The sequence below is a fragment of the Haliaeetus leucocephalus genome, unplaced genomic scaffold, assembly GCF_000737465.1.
Source record: "Haliaeetus leucocephalus isolate CR32 unplaced genomic scaffold, Haliaeetus_leucocephalus-4.0 Scaffold173, whole genome shotgun sequence".
In the NCBI taxonomy this organism is placed as follows: domain Eukaryota; kingdom Metazoa; phylum Chordata; class Aves; order Accipitriformes; family Accipitridae; genus Haliaeetus; species Haliaeetus leucocephalus.
The window spans coordinates 52,766-80,765 of NW_010972609.1; the positions used below are offsets into that span (position 1 = coordinate 52,766).

At 50.4% G+C, this 28,000-nt stretch overlaps 1 protein-coding gene across 5 annotated transcripts in view; it reads left to right on the forward strand.

The window, feature by feature from the left end:
* The first annotated feature begins 6,925 nt into the window (after positions 1-6,925).
* The window catches only part of RAB3IL1 (RAB3A interacting protein (rabin3)-like 1), a 46,195-nt gene continuing 25,120 nt past the window's right edge, over positions 6,926-28,000 (forward strand). Inside the window, exons 1-12 of one of the 5 annotated variants that reach the window (XR_774125.1) lie at positions 6,926-7,010; positions 8,945-8,996; positions 11,511-11,745; positions 12,260-12,355; positions 13,941-14,018; positions 14,637-14,852; positions 18,247-18,375; positions 18,490-18,602; positions 19,512-19,535; positions 21,423-21,522; positions 22,514-22,580; positions 23,030-27,532. Coding sequence is in view for 2 of the 5 variants with exons in the window: in XM_010563650.1 (XP_010561952.1) it covers positions 8,983-8,996; positions 11,511-11,745; positions 12,260-12,355; positions 13,941-14,018; positions 14,637-14,852; positions 18,247-18,375; positions 18,490-18,602; positions 19,512-19,535; positions 21,423-21,522; positions 22,514-22,580; positions 23,030-23,112 (1,155 nt within the window). In the remaining 3 variants the exon portion in view is untranslated. Of the gene's footprint in view, positions 7,011-8,944; positions 8,997-11,510; positions 11,746-12,259; positions 12,356-13,940; positions 14,019-14,636; positions 14,853-18,246; positions 18,376-18,489; positions 18,603-19,511; positions 19,536-21,422; positions 21,599-22,513; positions 22,581-23,029; positions 27,999-28,000 lie in introns of those variants that run through there. The other 4 variants (XM_010563650.1, XR_774127.1, XM_010563651.1 and 1 more) reach the window with 4 other exon arrangements.

The following is a 28,000-nucleotide window of genomic DNA, read 5'->3' on the forward strand; positions in this document are numbered from 1 at the left end:
GAGAAGCAGGGGCACATGGAGGGCCACTGGGAGAGCCTCACATTCGAGGTGTGGAGCTAGATAAGGGCTCTCAGCAGCGGCCAGAGGCAAGTGAGTAGGGGGTTGCCTCGCTGGCCCACACAGCAAACTCATCATACTGACTAAAGGAGCACGTAGCTTTGTGCCTATTGTCGTGAGCAGCACCTGCTAGCTCAGGGGGAAAGAGCAGCATCCACCAGGACAAAAACACCCCAGCTGTCCTCCCTTTCTGAAGCCTTGCCCTGGGCAGGCAGCGAGGCAGGGGTGCTGTTTCAGACCCTGGTGTAGCTGCCCCTGTGTAAGTGGCATCTGTCTGGGACTGGAGGTGGTGTGCCCCGGTTTTGCTGAGGATCCAGGACAGTCTTGTCCCTCAGAGGTGTACTTACTGTGTTATCTGCTCTGTTTTGGGGCTGGGCTTGCTATGAGGTCCCTGAAACTTTGCTCCTAGGTTGTGGCTGCTCCCAAAAGGCCCTTTTTATGGCCAGGATCACAGGGCTGGGACAGAGTCCCCAAGTGATTCAGGATCGTGACAATGTCTTGAAACACCAAAGAGCTCTGTGAATGGGGGTAAGAGCTGGGAGAGCACAGGGATGGACCCTCTCTGAAGGCAAGGTGGTCCACACAAAGGCACAGCTTCACGGTTTGGTCCTCCCCGTTGGGGAGGTATCCAGAGAGAAGGAATTAGTGAACAGGCAGGCTGAGACATCAGCGCCTGAGCCCTCATCCCCACATGTGGCAGAGGGACAAAAATGGTTCAGGTGAGACATTTGCTGGAGCTGTCTGGAGTGTTTTGGGTGCTCTTGGGGACTCTAACATGAAACAGCAAAACCTCGAGTGTCCTGCTCTTTGTGGGAGGATGTGCTGGCATCTGGGGGACTCTGCTGCCCTCCTCTGAGAGCAGCTCAGCTGGCAGCTTGTGTGGTTCACAGCTGCTGTTAGGACAGCATGAAATATTTGTGGAATTTAATATGAAAGTAAATAACTGAGGGGCTACCAGCGTGGCAGCGCTGCTTGGATCTCTTTTCATGTCCCCTGTGGCCTCAATCCTTGCAGGCCTTGAGGAAGATGCTGGTCCGAAAGCCTGCCTTGTACAGAAGCAGAGGAGGAAGCAAGGAGGTGCTGACATCCATCCTCAGTCTCACAGCCCTGGAATCATTCTCATTTTCTCCATTTTACAGATGCGGAGATTGAGTTACTGTGATGGGAAGTGAATTCCCACTTTGGGAACCCTGAAGGGCCACTCTCTGTGCTGGGTTAGCTGCAGCTGGCTGGGAAAGGCACTGTGCCCTTCTTGGTGTCTCCCATAGAATAACAAGTGCTTGTCTCAGAAGTACACCATGGGTGCCAAAGCTTGAGAAATCCCTTTCCCTTCTCCAGTTTCAGTGCTGAGATAGACACAGAGGCAGCTGGCATCAGGGGTGTCTCTCAAACTGACATTCTTCCCTGGAATCTGGTGTAATAAAAAAAAAAAAGAAAAAAAGAAAGTGGAAAGTATCTCAGGAGGTGCTGTTTTGCACAGACAGGATTTACTCTGAGGTTTGAGCTGGCCGTGAATGTTTGAAGAGGATGCAGTGACCCTCAGTGCTTTTGTGAGGACGCGCAAACTTCTTTCCCTTATGTTGCAGAATTCATCACGGATTCTGCGCCATCCTGGGGGGGGCCCTGAGAGTTGGGGGCACACTAAGGGTGATGCCTGCCCCCCGCGTAGCACTTGAGCTCAGTGTGGTAATTTCTTTCTTCGAGGACTATGTGCTGTTCTGACATAGGGAGGGGGTAACTTGCTGCTCTAGTGGAAGAAGCCATGTCCCTGCCAGCCCTACTGCTTTTTACAAGTGTCTTTGGTTTTTTTTTTCCCCAGCTCTGTGGCAAACCAAGAGCCATCTGGTAGCACTAGGCTCCCTACTGCCTGTGAGGCGGAGTTGGCATATGTGTGTATAAGCAGGCATTTGGGATGGCACGGACCAAGTTGCAAGATGTCTGGGAATCCTGGACAAATGCTCAGTACGTGGACAGACTGACTGTACCTCATAGCCTTTTTTTGCCATCACTGCCTGACACTTATAGGTATGTCTTTGCCCAGGAGAGACCAGCAGTATACCAGCACGACATCTCTCTATTGCTTTGTGGTTTCAGTGCCAAGCTCTGTATCTCCCTGCAAATCCGAGTGCCAATCTCTGTCTGACCCTCTGCATTTTATTTTTCAGGGGCCTGGAGGGGGACAAATCACCCCCTCTTCCTCTGGTGTTGCACAGTTTGGTTTCTACAGACATGAAAAGGAGGGGAGAGTCCTTAGTGAGGTCCCCCTTTTCCTGCCTTAGCCACCACGATGGGGGATTACATTCCAAAGGGAGGACCAAATGTGTTGGTCCTGCACGTCATTTCTAGGGACTGCCTGCTGCCTCCTTGCAGATGTTGTGGGAAGGATGCAGGACTGAGAAGTTTCTGGTTGGATAAACAGTGACCAAATCAGCCAGCAGAAAGACAGACCTTCCTAAAAAGCTGAGGGACAGTCCTCCTTTCTCTCTGGGTTTCCCAGCTTCTCTTCCTCCTTTTCCATCTGGTGTCTCTTCCCCTGGGTTCAGGCTGAACCCTTCCTTTGAATGATGCTGCCGAGCGTGAGGTTGCTCTCTGTCAGCTGTCTGCAGCTGAGGACCAGCAGGACCAGCAGTGTCTCTGGTGTGTCTCTGCTCAGTGCCACGATGTGACTTCTCTTAGCAGCATCCATTTGAGCAATACAGCACTGCTGCCCCAGGCTAGTCCCCAGCTCTGCTCTTCCATCTCTCAGTCAGGAGCTGAGCATTATACTTTTTCAGTCTTTTCTTTTCAATCCTGTTGCCCTGGAACAGGGGCTGCACTTTCTTGGGTGATCAATCTCCATGAAATCGGAGATCTTAGACCCAGAGATCCCAGAGGGCCGTTGCTGAAGCCTTTCCAGGCAGTTGAGAAAACATGCCGCACAGCTGGCTGAGACAGGCGAGAGGGAGGGGAGCGAGTGGGTGGATGAAGCCTGGAGTTTCAGGCCATTTGTTTTCATTCTCATTTTCATGGCAATAACATCCGGTCTGGGTTTGCTGGGTCAGGGGTGTAGTCCTGCTTTCCAAGCTCTAAGATAATCCCTGTTTCTCCTTCCCTTCCCAGCCTGTGTCTGGTTTGGGGTTTTTTTTGTTTGGTTTTTTTTTTTAAATTGTAGTAGGATCTGAATCCATGAGCAGACAAGGCAACCCAGAGGAGGCTTCAGCCCTCTCCCGTGACTGGGAAGCATCTGTACTGGGCAGGGTGTCCTAGCTGAGAGCTGCTTTTGCTCTGCAGGTTGGTCTTGCACTTTGTTTGACCCAAACTCAGGATTTTGAGTCCTGCTCTTCATTTGTGACCCATTCAGAGGAAGGTGTGGGCACTCCGGGAGGGAATATGAAGGATCAGGATGATATGGAGGCAGAGAACTTGCTGTCTACAGGAGGCAGTTAGGACCACCAGAAACAGATCCCACCAAAAGGGAACACCTGCTTTGCTCTGGTGGTTCCCCAGTTGCTCAGTACATGTGCATTAGTGTCTGCCTCCATGTAGCCTGGGCTGAGAGGATGTCACCGGTGGGTCAGAGGACCCAGTGGGGTGCCACAAGTGTATCCCTGCATCTGAGAAACCCAGAGGAAGGCTTGGGGGGGTCCTTTCCTTTGTGAAAGAGCTGTGGGGAGCAAGGGACCTGAGGGGACCTGACTCTCAAGAGGTCATAGAAAGCATTAGCAAGATGCTTCTTTGCCTGGAGGAGATGGGAGGATGAGAAACAAAAGGTGAGGAGTCAGGGAGGTCAGTAGCTTGGCAAAGTGGATCTGCAGGAGGGATGTGAGAACCAGAGGGGTGAGTGGGTACAAGTGACAGACCAGAGGCAGTGGAACTGGGGAAGATATGGGGAAAAAAGGTGACTAAAAATGCCTGTGGCAGTGGGGAGGTACCATGTCAGGGCCTTCACAACAGGTATGTGCCACACTGGGAGACTTGCAGGAGGCAAAGTGGATTTTATGACACTTCATTACCCAGAGGTCAGTGATTTTTTCAGCTTCCATGAAATGTAAATGGGAAATAATGTGGGAGAGAGCAAGGTACTTCCATGGTGTGAGATGAGGGTGCTGGGTTAGAGCTTCCAACTGCACTAGACTTTAAGGTTGTCTGGTGGTTTGTTGTCTCTTTAAACCAGAAGTGGGAGCTGGGTCTGTGTCTCACCAGCTGCTGGGCTGGACACTTTGGGACACTTCACAACACTGCCTGGAGGACAGCTAGCCTTGTGCAAAGGGCATGGAGAAGGCAGCAGCTTTTCCTGCCTCAAGGCAGCTTGCATGATAACCCTCAGCTTGGGAGTGATTTGTGCTGAGTTTTGCTTTGCTGGGCCAGCCCATTCATCTGGTTATGGAGAAATCTCAGGGTCTGTCCAGGCTTCCTCAATAGCTCTGCCTCTCCTTTGGGGCTGGGAGCGAGAGGGAGCACATGCCACTCTCACCTTGCGACCTGTTATTTTTGCAAGCGGCTGGGGTTCAGCATCCCCAACACATCCTCTTTTAATGCTTCCTGTCTGCATTATCACTTCTCTTTCTTCCTGCCTTTGTTGGATCTTAGAAGTTCTAGCTTTCTAATCTGAGGACCCTCCGTTCCTGCCAGCCAGGCCTTGGGAGTTAATAATTACAAAGTCTGCCTTGCAAAGCTGAAGATCTTTCCCCTCCTCCCAAAAGTTCCCTGAAGATAACAAAGGTTACAGCCATCGACACGAACCTCTCGGACACTTCGCTCCAAGACTTTGGAGCATGGGGTTAGCCTCTGCTGTCACCGTGGAGCCTGGCCATGAGGCAGGGCAGGGCTGTAGATGACACTGACGCCCAGGAGAAGCTGGGACAGGGAATTGCTCCCTGTGTAGTATCTACAGCGGCGCTCTGCCGTGGATACAAGGATCACCATGTCTAACTTGCCTGCCTTCAGCGTTGTGTCTGGCAGCGAGGCAGAGGATGGGGCAGCTGAGACCAGCGGGTCAGCTGCCCCTGTGTGCGAAGGCTCGGAGGGGATACCGTTGCCTGGAGGAAAGCGCAGGGCAATGGCAAGGTAGGATGCAATGGGAAACGTGGGGGAAGGATCGATCTGGAAGACACACTCTGAGGGTGGCCTGCGAGGGAAGGGGCGGGTTTTGGTCCAATGGAGGCACTGTCACCAAAATTGCAGCACTGTCAATCCGGAGGTGGTTGTGGGATCTGCTGTGGGACTGGGGTAACAGCAGGAATGTTTTGCCTATTTTGTTCCCAGCAGGCAGACATGCTCCCAGGGACAGGGACAATGTGCTGTGCGCTCCCTGGAGCACTTGCTGGGGAGGTGGGAACCTCACAGTGGCAGTTGTCCCTCTGCCTGTAGGTAATGCCCCAGTGAGAGGGTGAACTTCCTAGAACCATAGCTCCTCTTGATTTCAGTGGTGGGCTGTGGAGTGGATTGGGCATTTCCCAATGCCCCAGGAATCCCCTGGCGCTGACCCTTTTTGCCCCTCTGTGCTAGCGGAGCAGAGCAAGTGAGGAAAAAGCTTTCAGGATGAGTATGCCCTGGGCAAAGGGGCTCCTCCACACACAGGTGGTGATGCAGGGGGGAGGAGAACGGGTGGACAGAGATGGTGTGTTCGCACTGCTTTGCAGAGAGGATGTAAATCAGTGCGGCCACATGACTGCTCTCATCTACTGGGAGAGCTGCCAGGCTCCCGCAGCCTCCTGGAGAGAGCGAGTGGAAGGATGAGCTAGGTAAATATTGGAGCCACAGCATCCAAAGTTCAAAGCTCAGTAACAACGAGACCGACTTGTCTCATTCATGTAAGGGTATGGAAAGCCCAGTGCTTTCCCTGAATGCCAAGTTTAAAAATCCTGGTCCAGTCCCACTGTTGCCCACCACTAAGAAGCACAGGCCTTTCTTGCCGCCAGCCAGGTTACCCCATCCTTTCACCTTCCTGTATATTATCATTTCTTTACATCCCAGGCTTCCCCACGGAGCCCACGGAGCTGTCTCAGCAGGAGCCTGAGGGCATGCTCCGTGCCAGGGAGGGATGATGTGTTAACAGGGAGCGTAAGGGTGTCATCAGCTGCTGGTACCAGTCTGAATCCCTGGCTGAGCACACACCTTCTCCCAGGGCCCCTGCAGCTCTGCAGGCTGTAAATCCTAGTGACATCCACTCGCATGCAGCTGCTTCCCTTGTACCAGCATCGCGGCAGGGGTTGCCTCTCCGCTATCTCCGCTTTGTAGGAAGGCTTCTCACTCACCCCAGCAGAGCACATCTCAGAGATCGTGAGTCAGGAGCCCCAAACCAGGACGCTGACAGCGATTCTGAGGTTTGTGTTTCTTATGCCTATCCCCTTAGGCCTTTTAGAAGGCTTGCAAACTCTTCCACTGAATCATAGGTCTGGAAACGTTCCCGGTTTTATTGCTGAGACGGGAGACCGGCGTGATTTCCAGCTCGGGCAACCGCAACTCTAAGGAAAACACGAAGTACCGTGAGGCTAATAAAACCATTACACCGCCGAAGGGACGGAACGCCGACCCCAGCGCAACACCACCCGCCGGAGCGGCTCCGGGCGGCCCACGAAGCGGCCTGCACGGCCTCAAGGCCGCGAAAGGAGCCGGGCTGGGCTCCAGGACCCGGTACTGTCCGCTCCCGGGACACAGCGACGACGGGCGACACAAACCGCCCGCCATGGCTTCCCGCCCTTCTCCTCAGGGGCCGGCGGGGCGGCAGTGCGCAGGCGCGCCCCCTGCCGCGCAGAGAGGCGCCGGGATCACGTGGTGTGTGTGTCCCCCCCCGCCCGCGGGCGGCGGGAGCGCGTCCTTCAGGCGGTGCCGCAGCGCCGGGCTCGGCTCCGGCTCCGGCTCCGGGCATGGGGACGGCGCAGGGCGCTCCTCCGCCTCCGCCGTGAACAGCAGCAGCAGCAGCAGCGCTGGTGGTGGTGGTGGTGCCGGTGGGACCCAGCTATGCGGCGGGGGTACGTCCGGGAGCCCGGCTTTTCGGGTCCGGGAGGCTCAGGGCAGCGGGGCCGGGCCGGTGTGTGGGGAGGGGGTAGGCGGCCGCGCTCTGTGGGCCCGCGGCTTCTGGTGGCCGGACATTCCCTTCCTTTCCCTTCTGCCTTTCCCTTCTGCCTTTCCCTTCTGCCTTTCCCTTCTGCCTTTCCCTTCTGCCTTTCCCTTCTGCCCTTCCCTTCTCCCCTTCCCTTCTCCCCTTCCCTTCTCCCCTTCCCTTCTCCCCTTCCCTTCTCCCCTTCCCTTCTCCCCTTCCCTTCGGGCTGTCGTCCCCCCCCGCAGCCCCCGAGCCTCACCGCCTGTGGGTGCGGGGACAAGGGCGTCTTCGTGTGGAGAAGCCGGGCTGAGTTTCCCCTTGGACTTCCACTGGGTTTGCTTGTTTTGTCGTTAACACCTTGCGTCCCTGCAGCCCAAAGCTTCCGTCTCCTCTCAAGGCTCTGCGGGCGTGTGTTTGTGCGTGCAGTTGTGTGGAAGCGGAGTAAGGAGAGGGAATAAGGAGATTTACCGTGTCCCCCAGCAACCCTCAGGAAGGACACAGTGGGTGATTGCTGTCTGCTGAGGCAAATACAAGAAATGCAGATTGCGTGCTACGCTATAATAAAACGCTACCATATGCTTTGCCAAACGCTTTTGAGAGGCATGTTACTGAGCGCCTGGCGGGGCGGTGAGCGGGCTGTGGACCGATGCCGGTTCGTGGCGGTGCGGTACAGCAGCGGTCAGGCTTCTGTCCTGATCGGGATGGAAAAGTCAGGTCCCCTTTGCAAGCCGGAGGGTAAGAGTTTAACCTGGAGAGACCCACACGTTGTTCATACGGGAAATAACCCTGTCAGATCAGCACTGCAGGAAACATGTGGGGCCCGCTGGAAAAAGTGCAGATCCTGCACATTTTTTTGCTTTTTCTACGGAATCCAACTTTAGAAGTTTGTGGGCTGTTGGTTCTGGTTTTTTTTAAGTTTGCGTTTCTTGTGTCAGTGTGGGACCCTTAGGATATGATACATTTTTCCGAGGAAGATAGCCGCCAGTCAGACCAGCGATAGCAAGAGCGTGCGAGTGTATGTCGTGGTCCTTTGGTTTCTGAGGGGGGGTGTATTTCAAAGCCCCAGCTGGACCCTGGAGATTGGGGCTTGGCTGGGCAGAAGCCAGCATAGCCAAGGCTTTTGTGGGGATTTTGTTTGCACAGCGTGGAGAATGTACTATTCCGTCATGGAAGATGGGATGATTTTTCAGGATAGGTTTTTAGGTCCCTTGGCATTATGGAGTGTGGGTGGGACTGTTGTATTCTTCCGTGTCCTCTAGTTTTCTTCCATAACGTGTGGAAATACACTGGAATACCTGTCTCCCAAGACAACTTTCCTTTGAGGACTTGAAAGTCATAAACAAACAATGTTGTTTTTTTCTTCCTGTTATGTATGGCTTAGATTGGCTGTCTTAGTAGTTTAGAGGACTGTGGAAATGTCCCTTTGCCTTGCTGCTGCTTTATTTTTTTTACTAGCTGCTTGGTTTTGAATCCAGCTTTTCCTCTATGCTCTGCTTTGTTTTGTTTTGTTTTTTTTTTCTTTCTGATCACAGAAGCTGGAGGTGCTCGGTCTGGCTGGAGCCCTTCTAGTGTGTTTCCTCTGTAATACGGAAGAACCTGGAGAGATGTGTTCTCTGCAACTTACCCTGTCTAATCTCAAAAAGTCCACAGCAGACAGGGCTTCCACTATGCCACCTGAGAAATGGTTTAACTGTTGGACAGACCTCTCTGTTTGGCATGCTTCTCCTGCTTGGTGGCAAATCCATTGCAGAGAACCTCCCCGATCTCTGGGATGAATTGGTCTTGTTATGTCCCCAGCTTCCTGTAATGGATTTAATTCCTTCCTTTGGGTCATTCTCTTGCTCGATCCCTCTCTTTCCTTAGTGTTTGGAGCCTTTGGAGACTTCCTCATCCCGTTAGCGATGTCACTGTTTAGGTAAGTGACCCGTGTTAGCTAATCTTGACCTTTCTAAACCATTTTACTTCTTCTGTGCTGTTCTGCCTTTCCTTTAACCAAACGTGCCAACAGAGCAGCCTAACTGGATGGAGCAGGCACTGCACGCTCTGGACACCATGTAGTTTGCACTTGCGTGCTCTCTTGCACCTCAAACTGTAGATGCCTGCCCAGTCTGGGAGTTCCCGTTGGTTGTGGCTCGCTCCGTCAGGCGTATCCCTCTGTGTTTGCGTATGTTGCTTTTTATCAAGCAGTCCCAGTGTGCTGAATAGCTCAAGATGAATTATCTTTGCTTGGAGGCACTGTCTGTCCTTTTTTGTTTGGCCCAAACTATTTTATTTTCCTGCCCTTTCCCCAATGCACCCTTCTACGTTATTTTCCACACTTCCAAATTAAGTAGTATCACCAGGATAAGCCTCTCCTTCTAGATCTTCCCGGTGAATGTTCAGTAAAACCAGGGGAAGTCAAGGGGATGCCAGTTTGTTCCTGTCCTTTCCTACCTTCTTAGCACTGCTGTGTGACCATCCTTCTGGTGCTTTCACTCGTTCTTGCTCAAGAGAGGTCAGCAAAATCTGTGATGCTGACTGCGTGTCCCCCACACCCAGTTGTGTAGTCAAAATGCTGTCCAGTTGGCATGGCGTGGCATCAGGGACGATCTTGTGCCCTTCATCTTCCAAGGTTTCAGGGAGTTTTCCATGTGTGCTTTTCCACGTGCTTTCCTGTGGTACCTGAGCTGAATTAGCTGGTAGCTGCTGCTTCTTTCCCTCTTTGAAAGATGACTGTGGACAACTGTTGCTCATGGACAGCTTTGTGGGGAGGGGCAGAAAGGGAGCAATTTGAGTAGAAAAGGTGGTAGCACCATGCTGTTGCCAGGTGGCATAGCCTAGGAGAAAAAGGCTTGTTAGTAGTTGAGCCTAATGGTTTGTTTGACTGCCTTTTGTGTTTGGGTGAGATGAAGGGGAACAAGGCTCTTTTGAGCTCCACGTGGCTGAGGAGATAAGCCCAGTCGGTGCTCTGCTGTGCAGTATGGGGCTGGAGTCAGAGCAAGGGGGAAGAGTGTGACCTGGCTGGAATACAAGAGGTAGGGCAAATTCAGGAGAGGAAAATATATAGATTGGGAAGAGGGAAGAAGAGAAAGTGAACCTAACCAAAAGAAGGTGATAGCTTCTTGCAGGAGAAGGTAGTGGGCAAGAAGCAGTAGCCAGAGGAGTGTGCGGAGGAGGGACTGGTGCTGTGCATGGAAGACAATAGCACCACAGCTCAGCCGAGGCTTGTGACCCAGAGATAACTGGCAGCAGGTTAATCTGTAGTGCAGTGTGTGCATCTTGCTGAGCGGCTGCACGTGATAGAAAGCTTCCATGTGTGCAAGGCTTGATCGTGTTCCCACTGACTTCAAATGGCTAGTGACCATGTGAGGACAGTTCAATGCATGAAGAAGGGGTGGTGTACAAGTCTATGTTTTCTTCTCATAAGTCCCCAGCAGCTGCAAAACCTACTAAATTCATCAGCCTCTTCCAGGGTCTGTGTTAGTCTGTTGACAGTTGACAAAGCCCTACTGAGCACTGGGGAACAGTGTCCTGGGTGACTCTTCTGGTTTCCTCTTTCTACTACATCTTTACTTGCCAGCCACTGAAACTAAAAAATAGGGCTTCATCTCAGCTCAGTGGAAATACACTGTTTTAGACAGGTCTGTGGAAGACTTTGGTGGGAAACCAGTAGGTTAAAAATAGATCCTTCCTCTCTGAAGCAGGGATGGGCATGAGAGGAAGGCTGGGTTTGCAGTGGAGGGGATTGGGGTCTGTATATTGCTAGGGAATGGGAGAGCTGTTCTCGCTTTTTCTTGCTACTCTCAGTGTCTCTGAACTTAGGTCTACTGGGTTTATACTGGAGTCCTAAACAAGCCAGCTGCAGTCTGTTTCTGAAAGCAGGCAGGAATGGGATTCCTGGAGCAGCTGTCTTCAGTTCTCCTGCTTTATCCTGAGTTAATGGTATCTGGGACATGCTGGTTGAGAAGGGTAAAACCAGGAGTTACGAATAGTATTGCTTTACCTACTAAGTTTTGTGTGTCCAGAATTATCTGTGAGGGAGTACTCACTGTTGAGAAACCAGCCCTTCTTAAAAGGAGTGCAGGCTGGGCATCTCAAACTAGACTTGGTGTGATTCTTAAAGATTCCAGGATAGGAGCGGAGATTTCCCCCAAAGTCTTTGTTTTAGACCATCATCTCCTCTTCTGTTGCTGGTCTGCAAACAATCCATGCCAGAAGGGTGAAGCACTTCAATAGGGAGGCAGTGCCTGCATGCAGGGTAAAGGAACTGGTGCTGCTGCTGCTGAGCACAGAGCAAGTCCTCTAAGACAATTCTGGCCTCTTTGTACACCATCACCCTCCCTGCCTCACTTCGGTGCTTGTCAGAGGCTGGAGGTGGATATGTTGCGAGTGTTAGAGGAAGGCTGTGAATTGCCCCCATGTAAAGTTTCTCTGTGCTGGTACCCCACAGCCAGGCCAATTTTGAGGAAGACAGCCAGAATCAACCAGCTGTGGGACACTGGAAGACACTAATGCCGTCCAAAGGCAGCAAGGAGGAGCCAGAGACTGGACGCCAGGATGCTCGAGGGGTGGATGAGACCCAGTCCACTGAGCAGCTCAACGTGTCGCGTCTACGCAGCTCTTCAGTGGAGATCCGTGAAAAGGGGTCTGAATTCCTGAAGGAAGAACTGCACAAAGCACAGAAGGTAAGACCCAGAGTTTGTGAGAACACCTGAGGATGGTGGTACAGATTTGAGCAGTGGGGGTTTTCCAAGAGGTGGTACTGAGGGGAGCAGGGTCTCAATGTGGCCGTGCCACAGTCTGGAGCAGGCAGAAGAGGAGAGAGATTGAGCTGAGGTGGCCATAAGGTGCTTTGGAGCAGGACATCAGTTGCTAGGTTGACCCAAAGCCCCCGTGCCAACATACAAATCAGTCCTGGAAACCTGCTGCAGAAAGCAGCTTGAGGCAGGCAGTGCTCACTATGGAGCCTCCTTGCTAATGGCAAATGAGCAATTCTAGCCTGAAAAGCCTGCGACAACTTCTGGAGGGATGCCTTTGGCGACACGGAGCATGGTACGGAGTTTAGCGACTGGAGTCTTGGGCTGGGAATCCATGCCATGATGGGGAGGAAAGGTTGTGATTGACAGGTGGGGGCAGGCAGGCATCAGCACTGCTGGAGCCTGCTATGAGCTTACACATCCCTCTCCATTTCCTCAACAGGAGCTGAAGCTGAAGGACAAAGAATGTGAGAGATTGTCAAAAGTCAGAGAACAACTGGAGCAGGAACTAGAGGAGTTAACAGCTAGCCTATTTGAGGTACCACCCTCTTCCTTTTCCCATCATTTCTTAAGCTAAGCTTACATCCAACTCCTTTAAGACAGGCTTTCCCTGAACTTCCAGCCATCTCCTCCCACAGTTTCCTCCTTCCCCCTGTTGTTCTTTCCCACTTGAAGAGGCAGAGCTGGGCAGTGCTGCAGGCAGAGCCTCAGAGCAGGGGCTTGTACCTGCTCCTGGGGAGTGTTTGCTTGCATTTCTTTCCCCTTCTAGCAGCTGTGGGGTGGCATAAAAAGCACAGTAGTTATGGGTTTGTATGTCTGGTAGGAAAAAAAGATGTGGGGTTGCCTGTAGCTGGAGCTAAGCATAGCTCCCTGTCCCTCTCCCATGCCTGCTCTCTAGTCTGGACAGCAGCTGCTGTGTAATAGAGATGATTCTCTGGCTCGTGTCAGCCCTTGCTTGGGGTGGGAACAAGCTGGATGTCCTCATATACTCTGCTCCAATGAGTGTTCAGAAGGCCTGTTGGTTGGGGTTTTTTTGGTTGGGGTTTGGTTTTTTTTTTTGTAATATGATTCTTGCCAAGCTCTATCCTGGCAAAATCCCATTTAGCAGCAGCTCTAATGTCTGGATCTGACTGGGCAGTGAGGAAAGCCAGAGCCCATCTGTACCTTTGAAACACAGGCTGGTGCTGAGTGCGAGGGCCAAGAGAACATCCCCCTTCTGGAAATTTAGCTGCCTGCATTCAGGGTGAACTTAGTGATAAGTAGCTGAGGGCTGTCCCCTTCCTGTGGTGGCCTTGGACAAACTGCTTCCAGACAGTGTTGTGGGGAGGCTCCAGCTGGGACTTGCACCGCTCCCCTCTTTCTGTGGGAGATGCTTTTAAGCCAGCCTTTACCATTTGGCCCCCACCTGAGTTACAGCTCCTGCTGTGTTGCAGCTGTGCCCAGAGCAGTGAGGATTGGCCGCTCCACAAGGGAAGTGGGAGCAAAGTGCAATAACAAGTCAGGCAAGAGCAGTGACCTCACCAGTGGGGAGCTAAGACATGGAGCAGCAAGTCTCGATCAGGCTCTGTGCCACAAACAGCAATCAGTGTCAGAAAACAGTCCAGTGATCAACCAGCAAGTCTGCAGTGACAACACAGGCCTGAGGTCAAGTCAGGAGGCCAAGCTAGTGAGTGTGAGTCAAGGTCAGAGTTGCAGAGGTATTGGACTGGGCACAGACACAGCTGCTACACAGCTGCGATGCAGCACAGGTGGGTGCTAATGTTAAAGCCTCAGCTTTAAAGCAGTTCCCAAGGGCAAGGAGGGGCAGGCCTTTGCTTCTAGCTTGCTTCACAGCAGCCCGTATCAGTGAAAGAGGTGACCTTGGACTCAGCTAGCTGAACTCTTTAATTTAGCCAACTACACTCCTAGAAGGGGGATGCGCTCCAGGCTCTGGCACTGAGAGCCTTCTCTGGGAAATTCTGGGGGAAGGCTCTTCACGGCTGACAGAGTAAAACCCTTGGATGTGGCAATGATGTCTGTCCCCCTGCTTGCTTGCCCAGAGCATGTGATGTAGCAGAGCTTTGGCCTGGGTGGCTTCATGAGTTGGGGCTGCAACAGGCAGACTAAAATTCTCTCTGGTCCAGGAAGCGCACAAGATGGTGAGAGAAGCAAACACTAAACAGGCGGCATCAGAGAAACAGCTGAGGGAGGCACGGGGGAAGGTGAGAACTGCGCTCTCTGTGACTTGATCTGTGTGCTAGGTTGGTGCCATCCCTGCCCAGCCATGGTGCTGTCTGTTGCCTGGAGGAGAGTAAAGTGCCTGCAGCTCGGTCTCTCTGAGATGCTGCATTTGCTCTGTTCCCTCTCCAGCAGACACTGACTGAGGGGGAAAAGGCATCCTTGCAGTCTGCTGCTGATCCAGCTCCCCTTTGAGAAATGGATGCCAGGGGAACCACAGAGAAGTGATATGCTGTTTAATTGCCACAGCTGTGGGGATGGTTAGAGCAGGGAGCTGGGGAGTTGGAATTTCCTGACAAGGCTGCATCACAGGGCTGCTCAACTGGTTTATTCCTGAGAGAGAAATTTCTGGGTTATTGGGTCTAAAAAGAGCCTGGAGCGAAATGTGCTCAGACTGAGGAGTGGAGGGGTGGGTTCCCAAGTAGCTGCAGTTTAGCCCTCTTTAAAATTCTGTGTGATGGTGGGCATTTGGGAGAATGGGAACAAGGCTTCAGGACTGGGCTTGTAGCTGATTCCCTGTGGCTTTAGTGTTTGGTGGGGTGCAGCAAGCTGGAGCTTAGCAATTGCTGAAGGCGCTGTTGACTCTTGCCTTGTCTCCTCAGATCGACATGCTGCAGGCAGAGGTAACAGCTCTGAAGACGCTGGTGATCACATCCACACCTTCCTCTCCAAACCGGGAGCTGCATCCTCAGCTCCAGAGCCCTTCTAAAGCTGTCTTCAGAAAGGGCCATGGGCGAAACAAAAGCACCAGCAGTGCAATGGTCTCAGCTGCCAGCCAGAATGTGACTCCAGAGCCAGTCAGTCATGAATGCAAAGAGGTGGGTGAGGGCCATTCACTGCATCGGCCTTAGAGCCACTGTGCTCAGGGAGGTGTGCGGCATCTGACTCAGGCTTCCTGGAGAGCTCTGTGGTTTCAGTGTTGGGAGAAGCTGTCTGTGCAGTAATCTGGCTTGTTCCCTAAATTTGTGCTGAGGCAGGCTCTGAAGGGTTTCCATTTGTGGAGATTTCCCCTTCTGGGAAGCACGTTCAAGGCTGCGTCAGGACAACTGCTAGAGGAAGCAGTTGAGGGATCCCTGGAGGGCATGGACAGATCCAGGAATTACCAGTGGTGAGAGTGGATGTCAAAAGTTGCTGAGGAGAAGCCAGTTGTTCTGCTGCATCTTGACAGTTGAGTCCACTACCTGCTCTGGTGTGATTTGCTGTTGTTTCTTCTCTCTGCCTAGTTTGGCTTGGACACCAGGACACCTCTGTCAACTTGTAGTCTCTGTCACTTGTTTTGTGTTCTTGGGCATGTCACTGTTCTTCTTCTTCTTTGCAGAGTGTATATTTAATTAATTATATTTAATTCCTTCCCCACTGGAAGAAACTGGCTAGAGAAGCATACAAGGCATTTGTGAATATCTTTCAAACAAACACTGTTTAATTCCTTTCGGTGATCCTTTGATAGTCCCCCATCTGCTGTGACCGTGGGTGTAAGTAAGGCTTTTTCCTGCTAGTAGGACCTTTCCATCTGGGAACTTTCCACTAGCCAGATGTGTACACAGCTGTCCTGGGGAGCAAAAAGGAGGCAGCTTATGGCACTTGGTCAGGAAGAATGAAAATGAGTGAGAATGTGGTGGGGGATTATGTCTCCCTAATGATTTTTTCGGAGCTGCGGCATCTGTCATGAATTGTTGAGGGAACACGAAGGCACCTGGTCACTTGGCTTGCGTGAGAATGTGTGCAGAAGGGCCAGGTGTGAAATTAATACTCTTACCAAACAGGACTGTGCTGGCAACACTGGTAACGTCTGCTTTTGGCAGTGGATTCAATGAACGTGCCTTGTCAGCTTCTGCGTAGTGCTCTTGTTGCTAGAGTTTGGATGAAATGCTTCAGGCATCATTGATTATAGCCGTTGTCCTGAGACAGCAATAGCAACAAGAGATGAAGATCTTTAATTCTGTTTACAGGCAGAGAGGAACAAAGGCTATGTCAGAAAGAAAGCCAAAGGAAAAATCAGTTAGTAACTGTGAAGGCCTGATGCACTGGTTTCTCTCGGTCAAGTAGGGAACAGTCCAGATACACTGGAAGTTGGAGTCAAATGTAGTCAGGTAGAAGCTGCTTTGGGGGCCAGGAAGAAAAATGTTTTAATCTTTTTAAGGTCCCGTGACCTCTCCCAGTGCTAACTATTCCTCCAGTCTTAATAGAGGAGCTCCAAACTGAGAGCTCAGTCCAGTGAACCACTGACTATCCTGTAGAAGTTGCCCTCTGCTTACAGCAAGCAGAGATAACTTTTGCCTGCTGGGTAGTTAATTTTGCTGTTCTTGGCTCAGTCTCAGCAAATCTCGTGTTGACGATCTTTAGAGAAAAGCTAGCTCTTGTAAGTGACTGCTTGTTAAAGATTTGGACCTGTTATTTCTTTGTGTAGGTAACTTCCACATGGTGCAGATATCCTGGGGCTTAAAATCCCAGGGCTACGGCTTCCAAAGTGACTAATAATTTTATATATCAAGGGTGGGGTGGGTTTTTTTAACTTGTTAATTTCTGTCTCTCAAATTCATTAGTGGCCTATGTGAGAGGTGATAAAAGGGAACCTGGCATTCAGAGAGTTGGTGCTAGGTGCTCTATGGAAAAAAAGTGCCCCATCTTAAACTGAGCCTGAAAATGACAGAATTTTTGTTCCCTTTTTGCACCTCAAGCTGAAGTCAAAAGGTGTGGCTTGTGGCCCTGTGATGTCTTAAGCAGCATGCTTAGTGCCCTGGAAGGGAGGACTTGAGCCTTTCTTTGTATCTTCTGTTTTGTCTCATGTTTTTTACCTCCCTTTCTTGCTTGTCTCTCTAAACCTTTTCCTTCACTGTCTGTCTCTTCTGCTGCCCTCAAAGTCTGGGTTACCTGCTCTCCTCTCTCTGCTCCTTTGTATCATCCCTGGGAAGGCTATCCACATCACCTATGAACCAGGCTGGCAGGCCTTGGGAGCAGATGCTTCCTCATCTTTGCAGCAGGTAACCTTTCTGGACAGCACTGGGGAGGGGTGGGACCCATCTGCCTCTCGCTTCCAGCCTTTCAGTTCTAGCTTGCTTTTATGCTAACCTGCTTTTTTTTGTTTGTTTGTTTTGTTTTTGTGTGTTTCTCAATTTGTTTTTCCATCTTGTGGCTCTGAAGCTGTCTCCTGGTAGCAGGTGAGCAGTCTCCGTAGCACAGAGCGAGTATGCTAGAACCCAGACCTTTTTCAGCTTTGTTCACTTATGTTCTTTGTGTTGCTCAGCAGGGTTTCTTTAGTTTTGCTTTTCCTTTCAGCAGCTTTAACAGGATTTGCTGGCCTTTTAAGGAGATGCCCTGTCAGTCAGGTTGGTGGTTCTGCTAATGATCCATCTGGGGTTTAAATGTCAGGTCCCAGAGAGTCTCCAGGACTGAAGTATTTTCAGCCAGACAGGGATGGAGAAAGCAACCTTCCTGCTGGCTCAGGGGATTGGGAGCAAGCTCTGTCCTGGGTCCCTTTCTACTGAGCAGTGATAATGCTCTCAAGCCCACCTGTAAAAGGCAATAAGCAGACATTAGAATAGGAAAAGCTGTTCCTACTCTGAGTTCTCTTTGAAAGAGCTCCTTTCCTACACTCAGCTTGCCTCTGCAAGCCTGTGTGGCTGCCCAGTGTTCCCATTACTTCTGCGACTCCCCAAACACCAGAGTTCTGGGCTTGGAGTGGTCTTTAAAGGGCTGGCATACCCTGTGACCTCATACTTGGGCTCACTGAATGTAGTCCTGCTGATGGCTGTTTATTAATATTTCCAATTCATCCTTTTCTGTAGCAATCTTTTCCTTATAGAATGGTTCTGCCTCCTGTGTCCTGAGTGCCATTGCCACTGTGCTTTGCCATTCAGCTGCTATTGTCATTCCTGCTATGTGCTGAGTGGGCACTTGGTCTGTTTGGTGGTTGTGCGGTGGCTTTCCTGCAGCAGAGGTGCTGCCCTGTCCTGGAGGAAGATGGGATAGAGAGGTGCCTGCAGGTTTCTGGCAGAATAAGTCCAGTATGGCTGTGTTAGTCTGGGTGGGAGATGAAAGATCCTTGGAGCAAGCCAGCTTCCCTCAGACACTTCTGTGATGTCTGAGCCTTTCTAGATGCCAAAGCAGATGTTTTTAGTTAGGTTACCTGCATGGTAAGAGATACCTTCTGATATGGTATCTCTCTCTTCACCCACCTTCCTTCTTCCTGCTCCTCTTGGACACTTGCTGCAGGTCGACTCCATTTTATTTGCTGAGTTCCAGGCCTGGAAGGAATCTCCAACTTTGGATAAATCTTGCTCCTTCCTGGACAGAATTTATCGAGAAGATGTAGGACCTTGTCTGGACTTCACTAAGCAGGAGGTGAGTGCTGGAAAAAGAGGACAAAACCTGTGCAGTCTGGCAGTGCCAAAGTTGTGCCTTTTATGGAGGTGTCCTCTGCACATTCATATCTGCACTCATTTCTTTTTGCTGCAGCTGTCGGAGCTGGTGCGAGTGGCTGTGGAGCAGAATACACTCACCATTGAGCCGGTTGCTTCCCAGACGGTGCCTGTGGTGAAGGTGTCAGCAGAAGAGTGTGGTGGGCCAAAGTAAGGAACCATGCTTATGCTCTCTCGTCCTCTCCTTGCTATTGGTCTTTCCTGTACCGTCTAGTGGAGTTTGGCCAGGCCTTGCTCAGTCAGTTGAGTTGAACAGTTGAAAGGATTCAGCTGAGTGTTCTCCTAGCCTATGACCAGTGGTAGTTCAGCTCAACTCTTCACGTGAGAAGGGGAATTACCTCGGCTGATGTACTGTAGTTCACTGTTTTTGGGGGATAAGCTAGTGATGTGTTAGTGCCCTTGGCTTGGGAGAAGGTTTTGTTTTTTTCCCTTAAGGTAGCAACTTGTTTAATGTTCTCTGAAGGAGTGTTTGTGCATAACCTAGGGTGAAAGGATTAAGTCAGAGCTGCATTCTCTCATGTTCTTGCACCGTGTGAGGTCTGAACTCGCCTTGCACTCCTGACCTTGCTGGTGCACCAGGTGGGCTTGAGCCTAGGTCAGAAGAGATCTCCTCTTGCTGCATATCATCTTCCCCACCTGATGCTGGTCACCTTGCCATCAGAATTTGGGCTATGACTGCTCCAGAGCTTGTGTGACTGTATCTGATGTGACAGACAACTTGAGATTGCCTCAAAGAAGAGGAGCACTAGCAGGAGTGACGTGATATTCCAGACGAAGATAGGGGATTTTGTTCAGCTATTGAATTTAAGTTCAGTCAGGGCTCTCTTTCTTCTTCCCTCCCTTGCCTTCAAGCAGAGGACCTTGTAAGCGAGGGTGTTCATGTAACAGTAAATGCTGTTCACATGCAGGTTTCCTACCACTATCTTCTGAGTTTTCTGTCATCTCTAGGCAAATTGTTCCACGAGTATGTGTCGGGCCTGTTCCAAGAACAACCCATCCTGTGTTTATCCTTATCGGTTTCCTTTTGATTTTTTTTTGTGTTTTGTTTTGTCTTCACAGTGGGCTCCGGTCACAAATTGTAACGTAAGTGAAGTATTTGTTCTTCAGTCAGTGATCAAAGATCTCTAATCCATTAACAAGTTACTAACTTAGTGCAATTTAGCAGCTTTGAGGCTAGAGCTGAACTAAGCTAACTTCTTAACCCTGTTTAATTTCTACCCAGACAGGATGGTAAGGAATCTTGCTATTGGCAATAAAGGACCCAAAAGGAATTTGTTCCCTTTTATTTCCCAGATGCAAACCACTGATTTTTATGGCAACTTTGGACATGCTATGAACCAGGAAGGAGAAAGCTGGGGTACCTGTGCAAGCTGGGACCTACCAGACCTACTGGTCTGTACCCTACTGTACAGACCTCAGTGCAACAGTTTGAGGAGTCTGGACAGGCAAGGACCAAGTTGGCCACTATGTGACATTGTCTATATAGCATCAGAGCAAAATGCTGGCCAGGAGGTGCGAGGACAACTGGCTTTCATGATAGCATGTCTGGCAAAGTGCCCTGGGGTGTGTAGAGCGCTGACGGGCAGGTGTCCAAATGCTGTGGTTTAGGTGACTTCTAGCTACAGTTGTGATAGCTGGGGTTACATCAAGTGGTATCAACCAAGCTAAGAGCGACCAGCAGTAGTCTCTTTTTCCAGTGCGCTGCAATGCTCAAATTTAGGACCTCTTAAAGGTATCTCGTTTACAAAGGTATCGGTCGTCCTGCACCTCCTGAGGATTTGATCCCCCAAAGTTGTGTTACTCATTGGGCAACAATTACTTCTCATTGCTTCTGAACACTTACAGCCCATGCTTCTACTCTTAGCTAGTATTTGCCCTTGATAGCAGTGGAGAGCAAGCACAGAGATGTGCTCAGAAGCTCTCTGAAACATCTGCTCTCGTGTGTTGTCATCTTTCGTGGCCCACAGAGCAATTTTTTGCAGCTGGGAGTGATGTCCCTCTTCCCAGCACGCAGGCACTAAGTCTCTGGGCAATGTGGTGGTGACTATGCAGCAGAAAATTCTGCTTTACTGCTTTAAGTGGTGATGAAGGAAGGGCAACTGGCTGGTGCTGGGAACCATTTGTCTTGCAAATAAGGGAAGGAAATGGCAAGAAAATAGAGGCATGCTTCACCCTTGCTGATTACATCTTTTGATGGTCTCCCTGGGAACTGAGCTGTCTTGAAAAGACTATTTTCTTCACTCAGTCTGAAATCTTCTTACAGTTGTGAAGCCAAGCTTCTTCCCTCTCTGCACAAGAAGGGATTGGCTTGTTCTTAGGAACTGCGAGCCTTATCCAAAGCCCCCTGAAGTCAGTACAAAGTCACTCCATGTGGCTTCAACTAGAGTAGCTTCAAATCAGGCCCAAATTAATTAGTAGGAGCCTAGCATAAAGGCTGCAGTGTGGCTTGTTTTGAGTTCTCAGCATGAGCAGATTCTGCTCAAATGCTGGATTTACCTCTTTTGAGACCAGGTTTGGGCCCCAGCCAGAATGTTTGTATCTCATCAGGAAAGCTGATACACCTGAGCAGAACTCCTTCAGCAAAAGCCTTGCCTGGGACATGGAGGAGATGTGCAGAGACCAGATGGCAGTTGTTATACTCTGCTCCAGCCTCACCTCTTTAATATTTTCTGTGGTTTTGTCTTGGGCTGTCTGCCAGGGAAGGGGTACAGCCTTGGTTTGCTTGGGCGTGGAATAATTCATGGTTCCAGATATTTAGCCTACGGTCTCCTAAACTTGCCATTTATGGAATCTTTCTAGGAGCAAAAGGCTCATATCAGCCATGGTTTTTTAATTCTTCACGCTGCCTGACACAGGTCTGGCTTCTGAGCTCCCACTTCTATCTCTTTGGAATAGTCTTGCGGTTGTTGAATTGTGCTCTGCTCTGCCACCAGATTGTTGAAGGCTGAAGTGTTTTTTCTTTGTCTGCAGGAAATGTGCTCTGAGTGGCCTCCCCAGGACCTGCAAGCACCGCATCATGCTGGGGGATTCTGGGAATTACTACTACATTTCACCATCCTGCAGGGCCAGGGTGAGTCCTTCACCTTCTCAGGGTGCCTCAGCCCTCCAAAATTATTCCAAGCCCTGAGATGGAGGAGCTCTTGAGGGTAAGCCCTCAAACTAAGACCTGTGGGTCTTGAGTTTGTTCCTGAAGTTGGGGTGGCTCTTGGTCAATGACTAGGGTGCAGGTCTGCAGCCCTGCCTCAGGCTCCAGTGCTCTGCCTTGTGTTCCTTCAGTGTGTTTGCTTTCCATGGTTTGATTCAGGACAGGGATTTGATGGTTTTGCTTTATTATTATTTTTCAATTTTCCTTTGTAAAACACAGTAATTGTCTGCTCTTTAAATGCTGGCTCTTGTTATTGTTCTAGTACAGATCAGTGACTCAAATGGTTATGAGAACAAGCTGTCCTTTCTTTGGAGGGAAGGGAGAAGGTGAATGATTTGTTAATGTTGCTGTTGGGGCTCTGATTCAATGGAGCATTTTAGAAATTTATTCTTTCCTGGATTGTGAATCAGAAGAGCTGATCCTGCAACATGTGGCAATTTCTGAGACAAAAAGTTGTTTTTGTGCATGGACTTAAGTTGACTAATTTTCGTCACTTGCACCAGAGCACTGTAATGTGTCATGAACACCCTTATGTCCCTGCACACACACTTTCTGCTCAAACCTTTAACTCCAAAGATTTTCATTCAGTTGGAGAACAGTGCTCTTTGAAGGAAGATCACAGGCTTTGTTGCCACATTAAGTAGTGATCACTTATGTCTCAAATCTGCAATAGATTGGAGTTCCTGTGCAGTGTCTCGTGGATAGTGCGGTATCTTGGGACAGGATTGTGGATGCCCAGAGAATGCTGACTTTTTTTTTTTTTTTACCAGCTTTCTTCCTATCTCTTTCCATCTGATGGTATGTAGTACTATTTCTCAGGTGCTGAACACTAAGAGCTCTCCTGCTGGGTCCTGTGCAAGCCTCTTGACAGGCAAGGCAGTTCTGTAGCTGACTCCTTTTTCTCTCTCTCCCTCAGATCACAGCGGTGTGCAACTTTTTCACATACATTCGCTATATCCAGCAGGGCTTGGTGAGGCAGGACGGTAAGAGGGGGTAGTAGCTGGCTGCAGGGGCGGTGCTGTCTGTGGGACATTGGGAGGAATTAAGAGGTCCGATTCAGCATGACAGGAATGGGGCCACCTTGGGGTACCCTGAACTCCCTGTGTCTTTGAGGAACAGTTAAATGGCAAAAGAGAGGCATGAGCGGGAGGAATAGACGCACCCATTCATTGCTCCTCAGCTTGTTGGGAGCTTTTCCTTCGGGTGGAACTGTTAAGGGGTAACATGATGGCCCTCTCCTGCTGGACCATCCAGCCTGTCTGCTTCCCTCACTTTGGGGATGAGACTGGCTGGGCTGTGCTGGGAGCACAGCATAACATGAGGTGGTGTCCAGCTATGCCTTGCTTACTGATTGTTGGTTGGGTTTTGGTTTTGTGGGGTTTTTTTTCTCTTTTTTCCTCTTCCTCTTCCCTACTCCCTTTTTGCTTTGCAGTGGAGCTGATGTACTGGGAGGTCATGCGGCTCCGGAGGGAGATGTCTCTGGCCAAACTTGGGTTTTATCCCAGTGAGATGTAAGCGGAGGTCTGAGCATGGAAGGAAACTGCTCCTGTATGAACGGCTTGTCAAACGTAATCTGCCAAACAGATTAATGCAGTGCCTCTCCTGCAGTAGGCCTTACTCCTCCGCACCCTCCCTCTGCCTGAAGCTGATCAAGGAGCAAGAAGCACAAGTTCCACCTTCAGCTGTCCCACTTCTCCAACTGTGACTGGAATGCAGCTGCCAAGCTACTCCCTCAGAGCTGGGCTGGCCCTGGCTGCTCTGGGGTGGCTGTCTATAGACTGTCCTCTATGGAGTCTCCTATATGCAGTGTATATCCATTTTTTTTTAACTTTTGTTTTTATATGCAGTCTGCTTTGGCATAGTCTGAGGGCAGCCCTGTGCAAGGCAGGAGTCCTGGACCTTCTTTGTACGCAAGTCTTTCAGGACAGATGCTGGCTGTCTGTCCATCTGTTCCACTCATCCTTTGGGGTGGAGGGTGCTGTGTCCAGCTGTACACTTAGGTCCTGCTGACCACTTACTCCCTGAATGGCCCTGTAAATGCCAGCAGCATGCAATAATCTTTTGGAGAGCCATGAACAGCCTGTTTCCAAGTATTTCCTTGCTCCTTTTAAAGGAGCCTGCAAGAGAAGCTTTCTGCCAACTGAGTCACAAAGAGGGATTTGTTTCTGGTTTTAGCTTGCAATTTGGCACTGGGTAATCCAGGCTGGGGGAACAGCCGGGCCAGAGGCCGGAGCTGTGCACCTGGGGCCTTCGGCAGAAGAAAGCGAGCAGGGAGATTGTGTAACTCACAGCTGGCCACAGCTTGGCTGCAGTCGGCGCAGGATGTTTTCTCCTGGTCTAGTGAATCTGCTGCAGTTGTCACAGGCAGATGTGGACTTTGACAGGCAGTTCCCTGTGACAGTCCTTGGTGCAGAAGCCCTTCCCGCATAGTGCTCTTAGGTACAAACCTCACCCACAAACAGATGCCTTTGAGCTTTTCCTGCTCTAAGGGAGCTTTGGGCAGTACTGTTCCCACTGTTTAGATGGAAACCATGGTCCCAGGCTGGGTTCTTTGTCTCCAGGAGGAGCACGCCCAGGCTGGACACTGTCTTGAGGCCCCAAGATTTCCTCCCCAGTATTACAGCAGACCTAGAGATGCACGTGCCCTGGGAAACCCAGCTTCTCCTGGGCTACCATCTCCAGTGAGGAGATTTGAGACATCTGTGTGTGGACGTGAGTGATGTGGCTGCAGTTCCTGTATGCCTCAAAATGTGCTGGGAAGGATGTCACTAAAGTTGTTGCAAAGCAGAGGCTTGCTACAGCTTGGGCTCAGGCTTGTCTGTACAGAACTGTGTTAAAGCCATGACAGTGTTTTGTAGCCAATTTAGCCTTTTTTTCAGTGACTGTGGAATCAGCTCAGCCACCACCCACCCTGGAGGTTTCATCTCACGTGGCATTTCTGCATTCTTGACTGCCACATCACCCTGTCCCTCTGCCATCATCATAACTCCCTTCTTAGCAAGTTAGTGCCCAGAACCAGATCACCATCCTCAGCTCCATTAAGTTTCATCCTTTCCTGGGAGATGCTACAGGAGGAACTCTGTCTTCAGTGGAAGAAAATTAACTGAGCTGCTGTGGTTTTGTCCAGGGGAGGGAGGAGTAGACGGGGAAGACAAAAGTTTTTGGTTTGGAACCTAATACAAGGACAGATCCACAGCAGATCTGAGAACCTTTTGTGGAAGACCCCCATGAGCACAAGCTTTCCTGTCACTGAGCACACTTACAGTATGCTGCTGAGTTGCTCCTCAGGGGACTCCTTTCCTTTTAGCTATATTGGCATACGGTATTGTTTGCCAAGGGTTAGTAGCTAAGTGAAACATGAGTCATCATCCCCAGAGCGGGGAGAACACATTCCTGACAGTGCATACTAACTTTGAATCCACCTCCTTCAGCTCAGGAAGGGCTGACCTGCAAGTCTAAGTTGTTTCCACCCTAGTTCTGCTTTTGCTTCCCACGGCTGGGTGCCCCAACTCACGCTGCTCACCCTAGCTAGATGAGTGTGTACATCTGCTACTGTTCACCAAAGGAGTATGTTTCAAATGTGGAGTAAAAGCCTGGGAAATACATCTTTGGGTAAGAGTCTGGCTGGGTCTTGAGCTAGTGATAAACCTGTATCTCTTTTGGTGGTGTCTCCAGACTTGTAGCAAGTTGACACCAGCTTTTCCAGAGGAGACAATAGAAATGCTTTTTCCCAGCTGCAAATTTCAGCTCAGGTAAATTCTATCCTTGGCAGTTTCTCCTTGTATCTCTTCCCCCTGACCTTTTGATCTCTACATGTCATCATGTGCCATTAGCTGCTACATTGCACAACAGACGTGGCTGCACTGCAGCACTGGGAGTGAGATGATCTCTATGTAGGAGACGTTTTGGTTTGTGGGATTATTTTTTTCCCCCAGTGTCACTTTGTAAAGCACTTTGAGATGAAAGGAATTAGAGAAATGCATTGTATAAGGTTGTCTTACATTTGAAACAAAGCAGAGAGAACAATTTGTAAATTAATATGAAGTCACTCCGTTAACAGCGGGATGGTTGCACCCTGCTCTTTAATAAAGGAAAATAAACATTTGTTATTAACCTCTCTAAAGGTCTAATTGCTGTTGTTGGGGTTGGTTGAGGGGGTGTGCTCGGTAGCCAAGAGAAAAATCAAGTTTGGCTGGTATTGTGGTCTGTGCTTCTCTTGCTGCTGTGTGCCCTAAGGGACGGGGTTTTAATGCTTTTCTTCATCAGTCTGCCCCTCCTGTAGCTGGCTGCTCCCTGACTTCACCAGGGGACTAAGTGACAGTGTTTTAGTAGCAAACACAGTTTTATCACAAGTATTTCTTGTGACAAGGCAGGCCTGTGTGGTTTGTACTGAGCAAGGCTGAGGTCTCTTCCAGCTCTGCTGTGGTCTGGTTCAGTTTACTGGCTTGAAGCATTGCGTGGGATATGCTGGCTGTCTCAAAGGCTGGTTAATTCAAGGATCTTCTTCCTTCCTCTTTCCTTGCAGGGCTGAGCAGTCTCCTGCTTTTCCTATCAGCAGGTGGAAGCAGAACTGCGGAGAAGTCAGGGAGAAGTCAGACCTGCCAAAGGAGAGTCCATGATCCACAGGATCCACCACTACCTTTCAGAAGCTGCCGTTACCAGTGGGCCCTTAGTGGTGTAGAGAGAATGGTTCTCTTCTCTGGAGACTTTTGGATCATGGACTCTTCTTTGGCCGGTCTTCCCTTGGCTGCGTGGGGGCCTGGGGCTTTGGATGCAAAGGCAGGAGCTGGCAAGCATGAATTGTAGTGGTGCCGGGGACTGAGCTTGCTCCTGTTGTTCAGGTAATTTTCCCCTGCTTTTAGTTGCAACTTGATTTGAAAAAGGCTGCTTTTTCTTATTAAAAAGGTAGGTCCAGCTCCTGCGGGCCCTTTCTTGTCCTTTATAGACAGAGAAGGGGGACTGTGGGTGGATTCCCTTGGCCCCAGCCCTTGTGCAGCTCTCCATGCCACAGCAGAGGCAAGCACAAGTGAGAGATGCCAGCTGGTTGTGGGCACAGCGTGTGCCTGCCCTGCAGCAGCGGCAGCTCTCAGACCCTCCAAGTTGGGAAGCTGGGTCGCTCTAGCTTCACTAAAGTAATTTTTCTCTCCTGCATTTAGCTGTGGATATGAACACGGGAGATCTCTTGCCATCATCTCTTGGTGATGGCAGTGGAGGGAAAAAGCAAAACATCAAAGGCCTTTGGGAAATGAAGCAGAGGTACAACCAGAGCAGAAAACAGGATTAGACCTCATGCTGGTATTGGTTCTGGGACCTGGGGCTTCTCTTAGACTAAAGGTAAACTTGCATGAGGATGAGTAAGAGAAAGACTGGTCCCAGGGAACCTTGTGTCTCTGAGCGAGGCAGGGTGAGTGAGCGGTGCTGAGGTTCTTCCCAGCATGGGACAACGAACCTCTGAACCCCCATGGGCTTCCTCTGGATTCGTGCTTGAGGCAAGGGTGGTCAGGCCTTTGCCGTTTTTCTTGTTTGCATGCAATCCTGAGACCCAGTTGCTGATGCTTGCTATGACAGCGTGACAGAGACATCACCATAACCTTCTCCCTGCTGTGTTTAAAGCCAGGAACTGGGGTCCTGTGTCCTCCCTACTCAGAGTGCCTTGAGACACTTAGCCAGGCCCGCAAATCTCCTTGTCATCCTTTTCCCTTTCCATTCCTGTGTAAACATGGGCATTATTGCCTTCCTCTGATGGGATGAGCTGCTGCTCTTGGAATTCCCTGTCCTGCTCAGGTTGGTGAGGGTCCATGAGCTTTTCCCTGTCTGGATTCACACTCATTGGCATTTGACATCATGGGAGGGAGAAAACCAGCGCCCAGAGGAAGGGGCTGCCGCCTCTGGGATGTGGAGAACCCCAACAGATAGCAGCGATGCTTACCCAAAGGTACTGTGCCTTGTTCTAAAGTGATGTTCTCATTTTTCAAATAGTGTTACCATTTAATAGGACGAGTCATCTAGGCATGGAGAAGGAAACCAACTGGTGCTGGCAAGGCAGGAACAGAGCTGGTGGTGGGTGCCCATTCTGCCCGTGCCTCCGCTGCCGGTGCTGGAGTAGAGCAGGGGTGGGAGTGGAGGGGAGCTGCCAGCAGAGACACAACAAATCCCCCTGGATGGTTTGGGGCTTCAAGGAGGAGATAGCAGGCAGCTGCCAGGGCCAACAGCAGATATGATGGAGGAATTAGAAGGGCTGTCCTCCTGCCAAACTCAGAGCTGTGTCTGCACGTCCCTTCCCTGCTGGGTCCGGAGTGAGCTGTTTGTGCTCAGGTGACTGTAAAGTTGCTCCATGCTTTTTGGCTCCTGAGCTGTCCTGCGTTAAGCAGCTACGTTTTGAATTGAGAGCTGTCGCCAGAAA